Source organism: Mauremys reevesii, linkage group 11 (assembly GCF_016161935.1).
Source record: "Mauremys reevesii isolate NIE-2019 linkage group 11, ASM1616193v1, whole genome shotgun sequence".
Taxonomy (NCBI): domain Eukaryota; kingdom Metazoa; phylum Chordata; order Testudines; family Geoemydidae; genus Mauremys; species Mauremys reevesii.
Window position 1 is genome coordinate 34,282,317 of NC_052633.1, and position 12,345 is coordinate 34,294,661.

At 39.1% G+C, this 12,345-nt stretch overlaps 1 protein-coding gene across 1 annotated transcript in view; it reads left to right on the plus strand.

Annotated features, from left to right (window-relative positions):
* Positions 1-524: 524 nt before the first annotated feature.
* Positions 525-12,345, plus strand: part of TTN (titin) — a 308,399-nt gene continuing 296,578 nt past the window's right edge. Inside the window, exons 1-4 of the mRNA XM_039494704.1 lie at positions 525-739; positions 3,228-3,331; positions 7,109-7,312; positions 10,581-10,868. Of these exons, the coding sequence (XP_039350638.1) occupies positions 3,241-3,331; positions 7,109-7,312; positions 10,581-10,868 (583 nt within the window). The 5' untranslated portion in view covers positions 525-739; positions 3,228-3,240. The remainder of the gene's footprint in view (positions 740-3,227; positions 3,332-7,108; positions 7,313-10,580; positions 10,869-12,345) is intronic.

Below are 12,345 nucleotides of genomic sequence, written 5' to 3' on the forward strand. Positions count from 1 at the left end.
AAGTCATATCTACCTGGTATCAAACACAAACTTTCAACTCATAATTAAAAATATACAGATATATATATATTACCAATATAAGGCTCATGCAAGAGATCAGCTTACTTATGTGACTTGATGATTGACAGATGCATTTGGTAGCTACTTAGTCATTGTAGGGGAAGAGACTGTAAGGTTGGATCTGACTGACAGGACCACTATTGATTTGGCTGTGTTCTGTGCTATTTAATAAAAATCCTTCCTCATAATTTTTTCTTAAGTTTGTGATGCACCTAATTAGCAATTGCAAATAAAATGATTGGACTTTAAATTAGAATAAACTCTGAATATACTGGTTCATTTCTTCAGTGAATCCCTTTTGTGCTGCCAAAATTAGCACTGTCAATCAGACCAACAGGTGGTGTATGATTGCATCTCCCATGATGCTTTTTTTTAGAAAACCAATCAGAAGTGGCACTGACATGATGATGCAGAACTGTCAGCAGATCAGGGTATATAAAGTAAAACAACTATGTGAGCACTTCTGAGCAGTCGTGCATTCCCAGCCTCGCCTCGGGTGTAGGGATTGCAAAGAAAAGCAAAACTACACTGTCAAGACTGTGTAGTTTTGTTTTTACTGATTAGAGGCTCAACGATTCTCATATTGGGATTGTCTAAAATCTTACTCTGGATAAGGACGTCGTTTACGAAACTTTCGCTGGGCTTAGCCCACTCCTTTTAGGCACTCTTGAGGAATCAGGTTAGTAGCATTTTTTTTATAGTATAACTACATTTCTTTGTCAGTCATTTAATCATTTTGATAGAACACATCAATATAAATGTATATTTATGGGCATATAGTGTATGCGTATGTAATAAGAATATAGTCTATAAACATTGAACATTAAAGTTCTTTATCAAGAATGATGTCTTATGTTTCTGAATGTGAGTTTTGATAAAATTCAATTAATAGTTCTTTAAGTGCATTTGATATTAAAGAACATTTTAAATTAGGATTTGAAATGTATATGGAAATGTCTGGTTAACTTAGGAACTTTTTTATGTATGCTGGGAGTGTTCAAGGTTATATTACTCACAGATAAACCGAGAAGCTCCAAGAATAGCTCTGATAAAATGCATATGGTATCAGCTAAGCACTGATGACTTTTTAAGGGAATCAACTGCGAAGGTATCAATTACACAGCAGCTCTGGAACACTTGTCTGCTGTCAGTCATAGCTGGGGAAGTTATTTTTGGAGCCTGATATTTCAGATGCATACCTTTTAATCATAATTATAAAAAAAGCCTTATAAGTTCAAAATCTCTATAATTGAAATTTGCCTATCCAATGAGAGATTTAAACTTTCAATGAATTCATCATCAATTATACTTAATTAAATAATTTCTTACATATTCTGGAGTTTGGAAATAATTTATATCATTTTTATACTGTTTATTTAAAATACTAAATTATTTCTCTCTCAAATGATTGTCAAATCATTAATCCACAATTGAAGTACATATGAAAAAATGAGCATATGTTAAAGTAATTTGTACAGTCTTCTCTTGAACATTTTTGGAAATTGGTGTCATCTGGAGATTAAATGTCAGTTATACCTAATTTGTTTAAACTATTTCACACATTGAAAAACTTCGGAAACAAAAAAATCACCCCATACACCAAGTTACAAAAAGTATCAGTACAACCCATGAAGACAATACACATAGTGCCTTTTATGTGAAGTTTCACACAACCCAATAGATCATCAGATGCTGCCCCTTTTATTCACCTTGAATAGTACATTACTGCATATGTAGTCACACTGTTTGCGATTTTCAAAGGAGCCTACAGGAGTTAGGTGCCCTTATCTCATTGAAAGCGAATGGAGTCCGGCTCCTAAAAAGTCTAGGCTCCTTTGAAGAGCCAGGCACTGATTTCAATGGGTCTGCTCTCAGTGTAAGGTATTTTTCAACCCAGTTAAGGATGGCAGGAGCTGTCCCATACTTAGAGAGATTTAAATAAAGGTTTATTGTTTCTTTATCTATAATTATGTCTGGTACTGTGGCAATGTCAGACACAGAATCAAAAGTAAATGCACAACTCACAGCATATAGGAATGTATCACTACAAAGTTCAGACACCTGAAAAAAGATTATCAAGATATGTCTTATCTGGTAAATCATGCTGATAACATTATATTCACATAGTGGTTTTTAATGAAAGAAATTATAACTTCAGTTTAAAACAGCGTGACCTTATTTTTAAGGAGACGGGTATGTAAGCATTAGAAATATTCAAACTTAATTCCTTTAAATTCAACATACAATTAAAATAATCCCTTTTAAAATAAAGTACAAAATATCACTAATATGTACTCTTTTCCATGGCTTTCAGTGTGTTTCTTTTATACAAAGAATTATTATGCATAGGAAGACAGGACACACTATTTTTCCTTCAGATTTCACACCTGCCTACAGTTGTTCAAGTCATCCATGTCAGTGGCTACCTTATACCCTAGCTCATGTTTCAAAGGTAGCTGTTTCTCAGTATTCCAGATTGCACTGAGCTACTTTCTGAGAAATAGTTGAATTTTGTCTGCATCTTTAAAGCCAATATGCTTCTGCATAAGATTAAATTATTCACTACTTACAGTATACCTTAAAAAAGGGAAGCCTCCCAGCCATCCTTTAATTATTAAAGGCCAAATAGATTGCAGACATCCACATTCCTTTTAAGCTGCTATTTAAGGCTTAATTCTGTTCCCAGTGAATCTAATGATGTTTTGCACTTACAGAACACTTTCAATTCATCCCAAAACACTTTGGACCTATATGAATAAGGATTATTTTCACTTTATGACAGATGGGGTGATTGAGGTGCAGAGGCTAAGTGACCTACACAAGGTCATACAATGAGTCATGGGCAGAATCAACAGTAGGACCCAGTCTCCTGGTGCCATGCTTAATCCACTAGACCACAGCTCGCTTCAGTGAAGTCAATAGGAGTTGTATTATTGTCTTCAGTGGGAGCAGGAGCAGGCCCTACAAGTGACATTAGTATATTCCAAAAATTCCAATATTAAAGCACAGTCAGGCCATTATGGTTTAAGGCTGAGAAGGATAAATCATTCCATGTCATGTACAAGTAAAAAGTGCCTGTACAGTAAGAAAGGAGAGGAAATGTGTACAGTAAGAACTTCAAAGAGCTTGGCATTTGACATCTAATTATGTTTTCCTTTTTCTTTCAGAGTGCCTATAAAGATGACGACAAAAGCACCAACGTTTACGCAGCCGTTACAAAGTGTTGTGGCACTGGAGGGTAGTGCCGCAACCTTTGAGGCTCGTATTAGTGGTAAGACTTACTCCTTTCTCATTACCTTCATTTCTTGGTCCTGAATTATTTATGTTGTGGAAATGTAAGGGAAACATACAATTGCTGGTGCTTTAAATAGTCATGTAATGTGATGGAGTAAAGATTGTTGGTACATGAATATATCCAAATCTGACTGTCCTGAAAAGGTCAAGTAATTCAATGGATTAGCCTACTTCAGAAAATGCTATCAGAGTCCAGCAGACACACTGTGCAGAATTATGATGGATCAAATGAAGGCCCAGTTCTGCTACCACTGAAGTCTGTGGCCAAATTCTCACTGACTTCAATAGGAGCAGACTTGGGTCCCGGTTAACAAAGCAAAGGAAGAAATAGGGATAAAAGTGAAAAGTGTGCTAGTGAGAGATCTAGCGATGTATGCACAGTCTATGGGGACATGACAGAATGAGGGGCCAAGCAGCAGAAGGTTCACTGCTGATCCAAAGCAAAAGGGGACCATTTTTTTTGTGCTAGGCACACTGGCTCATTTTCTGTTGACTTACGCCCCATTCAACCCCCTTGGCTCTATGATTTTGGTGGAGTCATATGGGTTATAAGCACAGAATTTGGGCATGTGTGCCCACTCAAAATGGTAGGAAAGTCTGTTTAGAGGTAGTATAAGATTGTCCAAACATAACTAAGATCATGGAACAACTTAAAGAAGCACCTTCATTTTTAAATGAAGTTCCATTTTATCAAATCTTATTCACTATTTTTATCATATGTTGAGTCAGCATGAACACAGAGAATGTACAAAACCCCACTCAAACCCTGTTAGTCAATCAAAATAAGTGCCAGAGCAGCCAATGCCTTGTTCCAGGAGTGGCTTTGACACATGCTCAGTACTAAGGAGAAGTGACACAGAATGGCATGGTTAAGGAAGTGTATTAGAGCGTTGGTATTAGCACTGTGACTACCACATACTATAAAACAAAGCATCCAAGATCTGCAGTTGTACAATTACCCCCTGGCAGTTATGTCGTCTGTCCAATACCATAGCCATCTTTGACATTTGCTGTGGCTGATAATCATTGCCCTATGGGTGTCTAAGATGTACTTACTCCAAAGTGTGGCTGCCAATCATGCTTTTGCACCCAGACCTATACCAACATTTTGGATCCCTTGATTAACATAGAATCATATGGGACATTTGAACACCACCATATGCCCGTTTACATCTGTGGATTATTTTGTACCCACTTTTCAGGGTTTGATCCACTACTCCAGTGTTAGCCATCCCAGCCTTCTATAACAGAGCAGACTTTTTGTTTGACGTAGGTTTCATATGAAGTTGTATAGATATGCTGAGGAAAATCACCCTTGTAATAAATCCGTTAATCATAAAAGTAAAATAGATAAATGTACCATTAAAACCAGTTCTTGATGAATGAATGATTTCAGCTATTTTCTTTTCATTTATAATATCCTGTAATATTTGTGAGTGAAACTTAATTTAATACTTATAAGAGACACATCAGTTTTATAACTGCATGTACCATTCTTTTATTTTAGGCCCAAACCTTATGTGAACCAATCTTTTCTTAGCTCTTATTCATGTTGTGGGATACTGGAACATCCCTTCCTCCCCAAAGCCACTCATCAGGTCTGACAGTTCTGGCAGTGATTCAGTATTTCGTTTTTCTAATGTACAAAAAATTGTGAACATTTTATTTCCTGGAATCTGACCTTCTAAATCACCGACAGTGTAACTTTATTTCTGTCACCTGGATTGTGGTCTCTTTTATCAATCATTGTGAATATTAAATTAAATCCTTATCTTTACCTTTGAATAAAGCCATTTTACATATAAGTCAAATATTATGTATAATTCTAGATTAAAAGGAAGAGCACAATTAATCTGAGAGCACTAAAAGTGTGCTTAATAAACACTACAGGATGCAGCCTATAACACTGGAGTAAATAAACTAAATTATACATGTGAACCATACTGTGAATTGCTTGTGTGTGTGTCTGTTTCCACAGTATTGTTTGGATTTTGCATTAATTAATAAAGAGTTAATTTGGACTTCTGTTAGTTTATTTGGGTTATTCCCTTCCAAATACTGAGCAACAACGAGCCTGCATTTACAAGCTTCACTCTTGGTATGCTCTATGCTTGTGAACCTCAGTCCCAAAGTGTCTCAAACTGGTCCCTTGAAAACTGAGCCACCCCCTAATCCTTGGTATTTGCTTAGCTACAGCTATGAAACTATAAGCACCTAAATGTAGTGTTTCTATTTTTGGTTTGAAAAGTCTCTCTCTTTCCCAGACTGGTCACATACTTTTATATATAATGTTTGAATTATTTGATTTTTATATATAAATATAAAACAAAATAACTCCAGTTTTGGCCATGAGAAACAGCAAAATCTGCAAAATTTCGAAACAAGTCTAGAATGATTGCAGACTCCTAACGAAAACTTTCTCCCTCACAGCCCGTATTCTCATACAGTCATATTCTTGGCCTCATACAGAGTTCAAATAACTGGATTCTTTAGAGGGGTTCTTTGCAAGTGCTAGGGGGCAGAATTCTGCAGCCTGTGAGCCTTTGGAACATACAAAGGTAGAGACTCTTGAGACTGTAATAGCAGCTGTAGGGCAACTCAACTAGTGCAGCCTCAGGGCCGCCTCCTGAGGCTATAAAGGGCCTTTTTCCAATGGAACTGGTCCACTTCTGCAGTTGGGCATTATTGGAAGAGGTCATGCATAACTGCACAACCTTGCCGTGCGCAGAACCCAACATTATGGGGATTTCTGCATGGCTGTGCATAAAAGGGATTCAGGGAAGTGGAGGAGTGGATGGAGAGACATGGGTGAGGATAGAGATCCATCACTTAACTGATATTTGGGTCCCTCCATCTTAGAAAAAGGGTTTCCTGAGACCACAAAGAGTCCTCTCAGCTGGAATAGCCCCCACAGAGCTGCTTGTCTCCTGCTGTGTGACATGGGTAGTAGGATTCTTCTCCCTTCACAAGGATTCCTCATGGCCATCTGAGTGCTGGAAGAGGATATTCCCTGTCATGTTTAAGTTACCATTTGAAGCTGGAAGCCAATTATGACTGTACATGAAGTCTATACTGAAAGTGGGAGTCTTGCCTGAGGGATTTGCCCCTAAGAATAATATATTTGAACAGTAAAATATCTGACCCAGTGTGGCTGCTCTCTGCTAGTTTATATGAATCCCTCATTCATTCACTTCCATGAGGCTTTGCCATCATCCTCTCCAGAAAGATATAAAGATAACTCTTGATTTTACTTTTTATTACAGTCACTTTCAGTGGTAGCTTATTTAATAAATTCATTATTATGGGGAATACTGTAATTCAGCCTGCATTTTCAATTTACCTCTTGTTGCCTAAGGCTTGGATTATATAATTTCATTTCAAGGAACCTGTACTTTATTTTTTTATACTAGTGAACAAATCAAAGGCATGAATTTCTCAATCTTTCATATAATTCTTAAATGAGACTAACGCCACCTCCCTTAACAGGGCTTTCAAATGGTGCAGGACACTGAGGAATTTCTTAATCTATCAGCCTGTGAATTACACTAAAACCCTATGTATTGTCAAGACATCAGGGAAATGCCTTGAATGTTGCGATTTTATGCTACTGGTGTAATTGCAAACCTGTGCACATGCAGCAATTCCCTCAGATGGTTGAAAGCTGCAGTACATATTTGTAATTATCAGAGGTATTTTGGGGCTCCTGGTCTATAGTGATGCTGAAATTGCTTTCTTTATCTACTGCTTTCTGTAGGTTCCCCAGTTCCTGAGGTGAGCTGGTTTCGGGATGGCCAGGTTATCTCCGCTGCAACTCTGCCCGGCGTGCAGATCTCCTTTAGCGATGGCCGCGCTAAACTCGTGATCCCCGCCGTGACAGCAGACAACAGTGGAAGATACAGCATACAAGCCACCAATAGATCTGGGCAAGCAACTAGTACCGTTGAGCTACTTGTCACAGGTACAGTATGGTTAAGGAGGGACAGCAAACTATTGGCACTTCCCCTTGTCACCAGAGATGAGGGAGCTAAAATAAAAATTATGTCTATATTCGAAACTTGGATAAAAATAACAAAAAATGTCAGATGGAAACACCATGCAAGATAGTAACAACAAATCAAATTCCTTACTCTAAAGCAAGCTAGATTTTTTTCCCCAGAAAAACTTCAGTATATGCTTAGATTCCTTATAGATGTAGATAGGATTCTTCATCACTTCATGGTGAATTTTCAAGTATTACTATTACAACAGTCTTCAGCAGTATAAACTATGAACCAGACTGTACAAACACTTACGAGTATAGTCATTCAAAATGCCTGTCCTAACACTACAAGCCTTTATTCAAGAGTAATCTTTACTCACACAAGTAGCACCACCAACTTTAATGGAATTAGTCATGTAAGTAAAGATTATTCCTGTGAATAAGGGTTTGAAGGATAGGACCCTTATTAATTTCTGTGGGATTTGACCCTGCCAGCAGGTAGGGGATCTTGGGGGACAACTACTGCACTAGTGGGGTGCAAAATAAGCTTTATTAAGAAAAATGCAAAAACAGGGAAAATTCAATAGTGAGGGGTATGGGGTTTGTTAAGGTAGACAATTGGGGAGGGGTTTCTTTTAGTAAATAGTATAGGGGGTTTCAATAGTGGGGTACAATACAGTGGGATACAATACAGTTGGTAACCAATTAACACTGAAGTATAAATGTAACAGGTAGCTAACAATTTCTATGTAAAGGGTGTGTCACAGCAGCATATAACCAACTAAGGGTAAAATGTGTTAAATAACCAGAGAAAAAGGGTAACCAATGGGGTTTTATGCTAGACTTCAGCAATACAATTGAGGTTTGGCAGCAGTAGGAGCGGGGTGAACACATGAGGGAAGGAATTAAAAGAGAGAGAGAGCACGAGGTGGAGCAGAGACCAAAGGCAGAGGCACTGCAGAAGGAGATTTAAACTCAGGGAGACACAGAGAGCAGACAGGCTGCAAGTTTAAACAGCAGAGAACAAACAGGCTGTAAGTGACTGGGGAAGCCCGGGGCAGTGAGGGGGGCTGGCAGCGGGAAGACAGACTTAACCACAATTATACAGAACACAGCAAAATCTTATCTATGATCTAACTTAACCAAGACTACACAAATTAGCAAGTAACAAAACACAATACAACAATTCTCTAAGCCTAACTTGCAGAGTACAATGCAAACAATTTTTAAACCTAACTTAACCACAGCTATGCAAAATTAAATTACAATTTATCTAGACTAAAGGCTAAACCTTGTTAGGCCTGAATAAAGATGTCGGGGACTCGAACCCCAACAGCGAAGTTCGTTGTCTGACCGCAGAGAGACAGGCAACACCAGCAAGGTCCGATAAAAAGTTCTTTATTGACAAGTGCACGTGTCAGTAAAAGAACAGCTCGTATCCGAAGAGAACCAGCCGCCTCTTTACAGCTTAGTATTAGCTTATATAGACAGTTTTATTACGTCATAGATCATTCACTAGAACAATCCACCCCCTTTGTCTAACAACTAGAAATTAGACACCTTTTAATATATACGCATGCCTAGTCTCTACAATATTGAATTGTTAATATCTCAACAAGCGCCAAAGGTTAGGAATGCGAGGGAGTTAAAACACACCGAACACTAAACCAAGAAGTTAGAGTCAGAACTGTGAGATGCTTGTATGTCTTATCAGTTCCTCAGACAGTTTGTTTCTCAATATAACACAGCTGGTCCCAGCCCCTTCACTGATCTCACTGTTTCCCAGGGCTTTGTGAGACAATGCTGCTTCTCAGTATTTTCCACTCTGAGATTACCCAGAAACCTCTAGATGCTTGACTCCAGTCAGGTTGGCACAACTGGTTTTGTGCTACATCTTTATTCAGGCCTAACAACCTGACCTAATGGGTGCACCTTATACTAGGGGTAGTTTCAGAGGGCAGAGTGGTGAGTGCCCAGGATACAGCCCCAAGGGCGGGGGGGTTAAGGTGGTGGCTGCAGCAGTGGCACAGGCTTATTTTTTAGCAGCAAAGGCGCTGCAGAGCAAGAAACAGATTACAGATACAGACCAAGGAGTTAGCTTGGGTCTGTCTGCTGGGGAAACAAGGCCAGCAGCTAGGACAGGGGGAGTTTACAAGAGGGAGTTCTTACCAATCCCCAGGACAGCAGCAAGCACAGAGACAGGAACAGCAGTAGCATCAGAGGACTCAGAGAGGACTCGATTCGCTTACAATAATCAGGAGATCTCCAGGCAAAATTCGTTGTTCGTGGGAGGGGAGTTTAAAAACGGGGGTACGCTCAAAAAGAAACGAGAGTGGGGAGAGGGCCCCCAAAGACCCCTAGCTGATCAGACCAGGTGGCAAAGCAAGGACCTTCTCCGGGGGTCTGATCAGAAAATGTCTGGTTTTAAAGGCAAACTCAGGCAGTTTCCCGCCAGTAACTCTGATTGGTTCCCCTTGTTACAAGGGAGGAGAGAAGGCAGGGAAAAACTGTAGGTGAGCACAGAACATGTCTGGGCAAGTTTTTGAGCTACAGGTATGACTCACACACTCAGTTATTTGGCCACTTTAGGTCTTGCATACCTGGGCAGAGCACCCTACACCGAGCCGGGTCTGAACAAAGAAGAAGCCCCCCTCCCTGAGCAGAGCAATGGCTCCAGTCAGTCTGCACAAGCCATTCCCATGAGCAGGGCCAGGCTGTGACTTTGGTAGCAAGCAGTTCAATGGCCGGGGGAGCGGCCACTTAGCACAAACAGAAAGGAGGGGGGTGGGAAGGAATCCAGCAGGGGGACAGCTGTAACAGACAGGACTGTATTCACATGAATATAGAATGGATCTGGCCCTTTCGTACCAATATAGGCCCTGATTCTGCAAACTCTTATGCACATGTTCAACTTTGCTCATGTGAGTAGTCCCATTGACAGCAATGGAAATATTCACATGAAGTTAAGTACATGTGTAAGTGTTTGCTGGATCAGGGCTTTACTCATGTTAGTAAAGTTAAGGACATGCATATGTGTTTGCAGGAAGGAGGCCTTAATTTATTTTAGTGTTAGACAAGGTGGCCCTCTTCTGTATCAATAGCAACTGGAGATAAATAAGGAGACTAGTTTATATATAAAGGGTATTTGTAAAGGATTTAAAGGCTGTGAATGCTTCTAGTATTGGAAATGTTTAGGCCTTATGAAGTTCTTTAAGAGTGAACTTTAATTTTTCTAATCAAATTATAGCTGAAACAGCACCACCAAACTTTACACAACGTCTACAGAGCATGACAATAAGGCAAGGAAAGCAAGTTCGACTTGATGTTAGAGTGACTGGAATCCCTACACCTGTGGTGAAGTTCTATCGGGATGGAGCAGAAATTCAAAGCTCCCTCGATTTTCAAATTTCACAAGAAGGAGACCTATACAGTTTAATAATTGCAGAAGCTTATCCTGAAGACTCCGGAACCTATTCAGTAAATGCCACAAATAGCGTGGGACGAGCTACTTCAACAGCCGAATTGCTGGTTCAAGGTAATGGAGTTGAGGTTGTAAGCCATGAAAATAAGAACATGTACATTCTTGTTGTGGTATAAAAGGCACTGCTGCAATTAATGTTGATCAGCAATTTCATTAATAACCCATTTCTCAAGAGTTTGTAACCTGGGTGTAAAAATTCTTTCCAAGTTGAAACATGTCATAAAAGGCTCCAGGCTGGTAACAAAAAGTACATTTTCAACATAAAACAGTTCCCTCAGTTGGATTTCTTTGAATTATATAAGTACAATATAGGCCTCACAGAAGGGTTTGGGGTTTTTTGTAAGAGCTTGTTTTGTTTTGCTCTTGCAGAATTTTTAAAAATTAGATTTTAAAACCAAGGTCTTTTATCTACTGCTGTTGGGCCACATTCTGCAGTTCTTAAGTGAGCAAAACTCTTGTTGACATTAGTAGGAACGGTACTGTTTTTAATTTGCTAAATGATTATTTGTTATTGCAAAAATAGATTAAGGCACAATTTGATTTTTGCGGTAAGATGGGTATATGCTAATACTGCAAGAGCAACATTAATGTGGCCCCATTTCTGTGCCCCATCAGAACTTCCTCTCACTAGAGGAATTTGTGAGACACACATAGCAAATGAATGGTAGAATGTTCATGCTGATATTGGCAAATCAGTGCTCACAACTTCAGGCCTCTGGTCTCACAATGCATCTGCAGAGTGTGAACTCCAAGAATATGGGAGCAGCCCAGAATGGGCACAGCAGAATTGCCGTTTTTGATCAGCTCATTCCTCACATACACATATGTAGAGGAGTCTGGACTTCATCTACTGTATATTTTTAAACTGAAAACTACCCAGACATTAAAGTTTAAAATTCACCTAATAAAGACACAAGGGCTTTTACTATTGCTGCTACAACAACATTATATACTTAGGGCCCTGACCAGGCTAAAATATATGAGCCCTTCTAGTGTGTGCAAGCCATACATGGCTGAAGTAAGGTCACAGACTTTAATCATGGGGAAAGGGTTAATAGAAGTTTGGTCATCTGTATAAGGTTGTAATTGGCATTATGCAGCCATTTCTTGGAAGCAATACCCCCCTCAGAAAAGAGAGTAGACTCCATGGTGAGAGTGCAGATGAGAATGAGCCCAGTAGCTATGAAGGCAGTTTCGGGTTGAATGGAGCCCTTTCAATCATACTCATAATGCCAACCTTTCTCGACTCACCAGTTAAAATACACTTTTAGACTAACTATGTGTGTATTTGGGAGACTGGAATGATTCTGAAGTATAATTAATATGCTTCTAATTTTTTTGGCCTAATTACATAGTTACACAAAAAGGCTAATCTTATTTCAACTGGTTCCACAATTATTTGCCTATAGATACTGCAAGAAAAACAGATGGCTGATTAATTCTTTCTCTGGTGTTTACACATGCTGATATACAATTGGCATTGCATGTTTAGTTCCTTCTAAAAAGCTATTCTTGTTTATTACCACATATA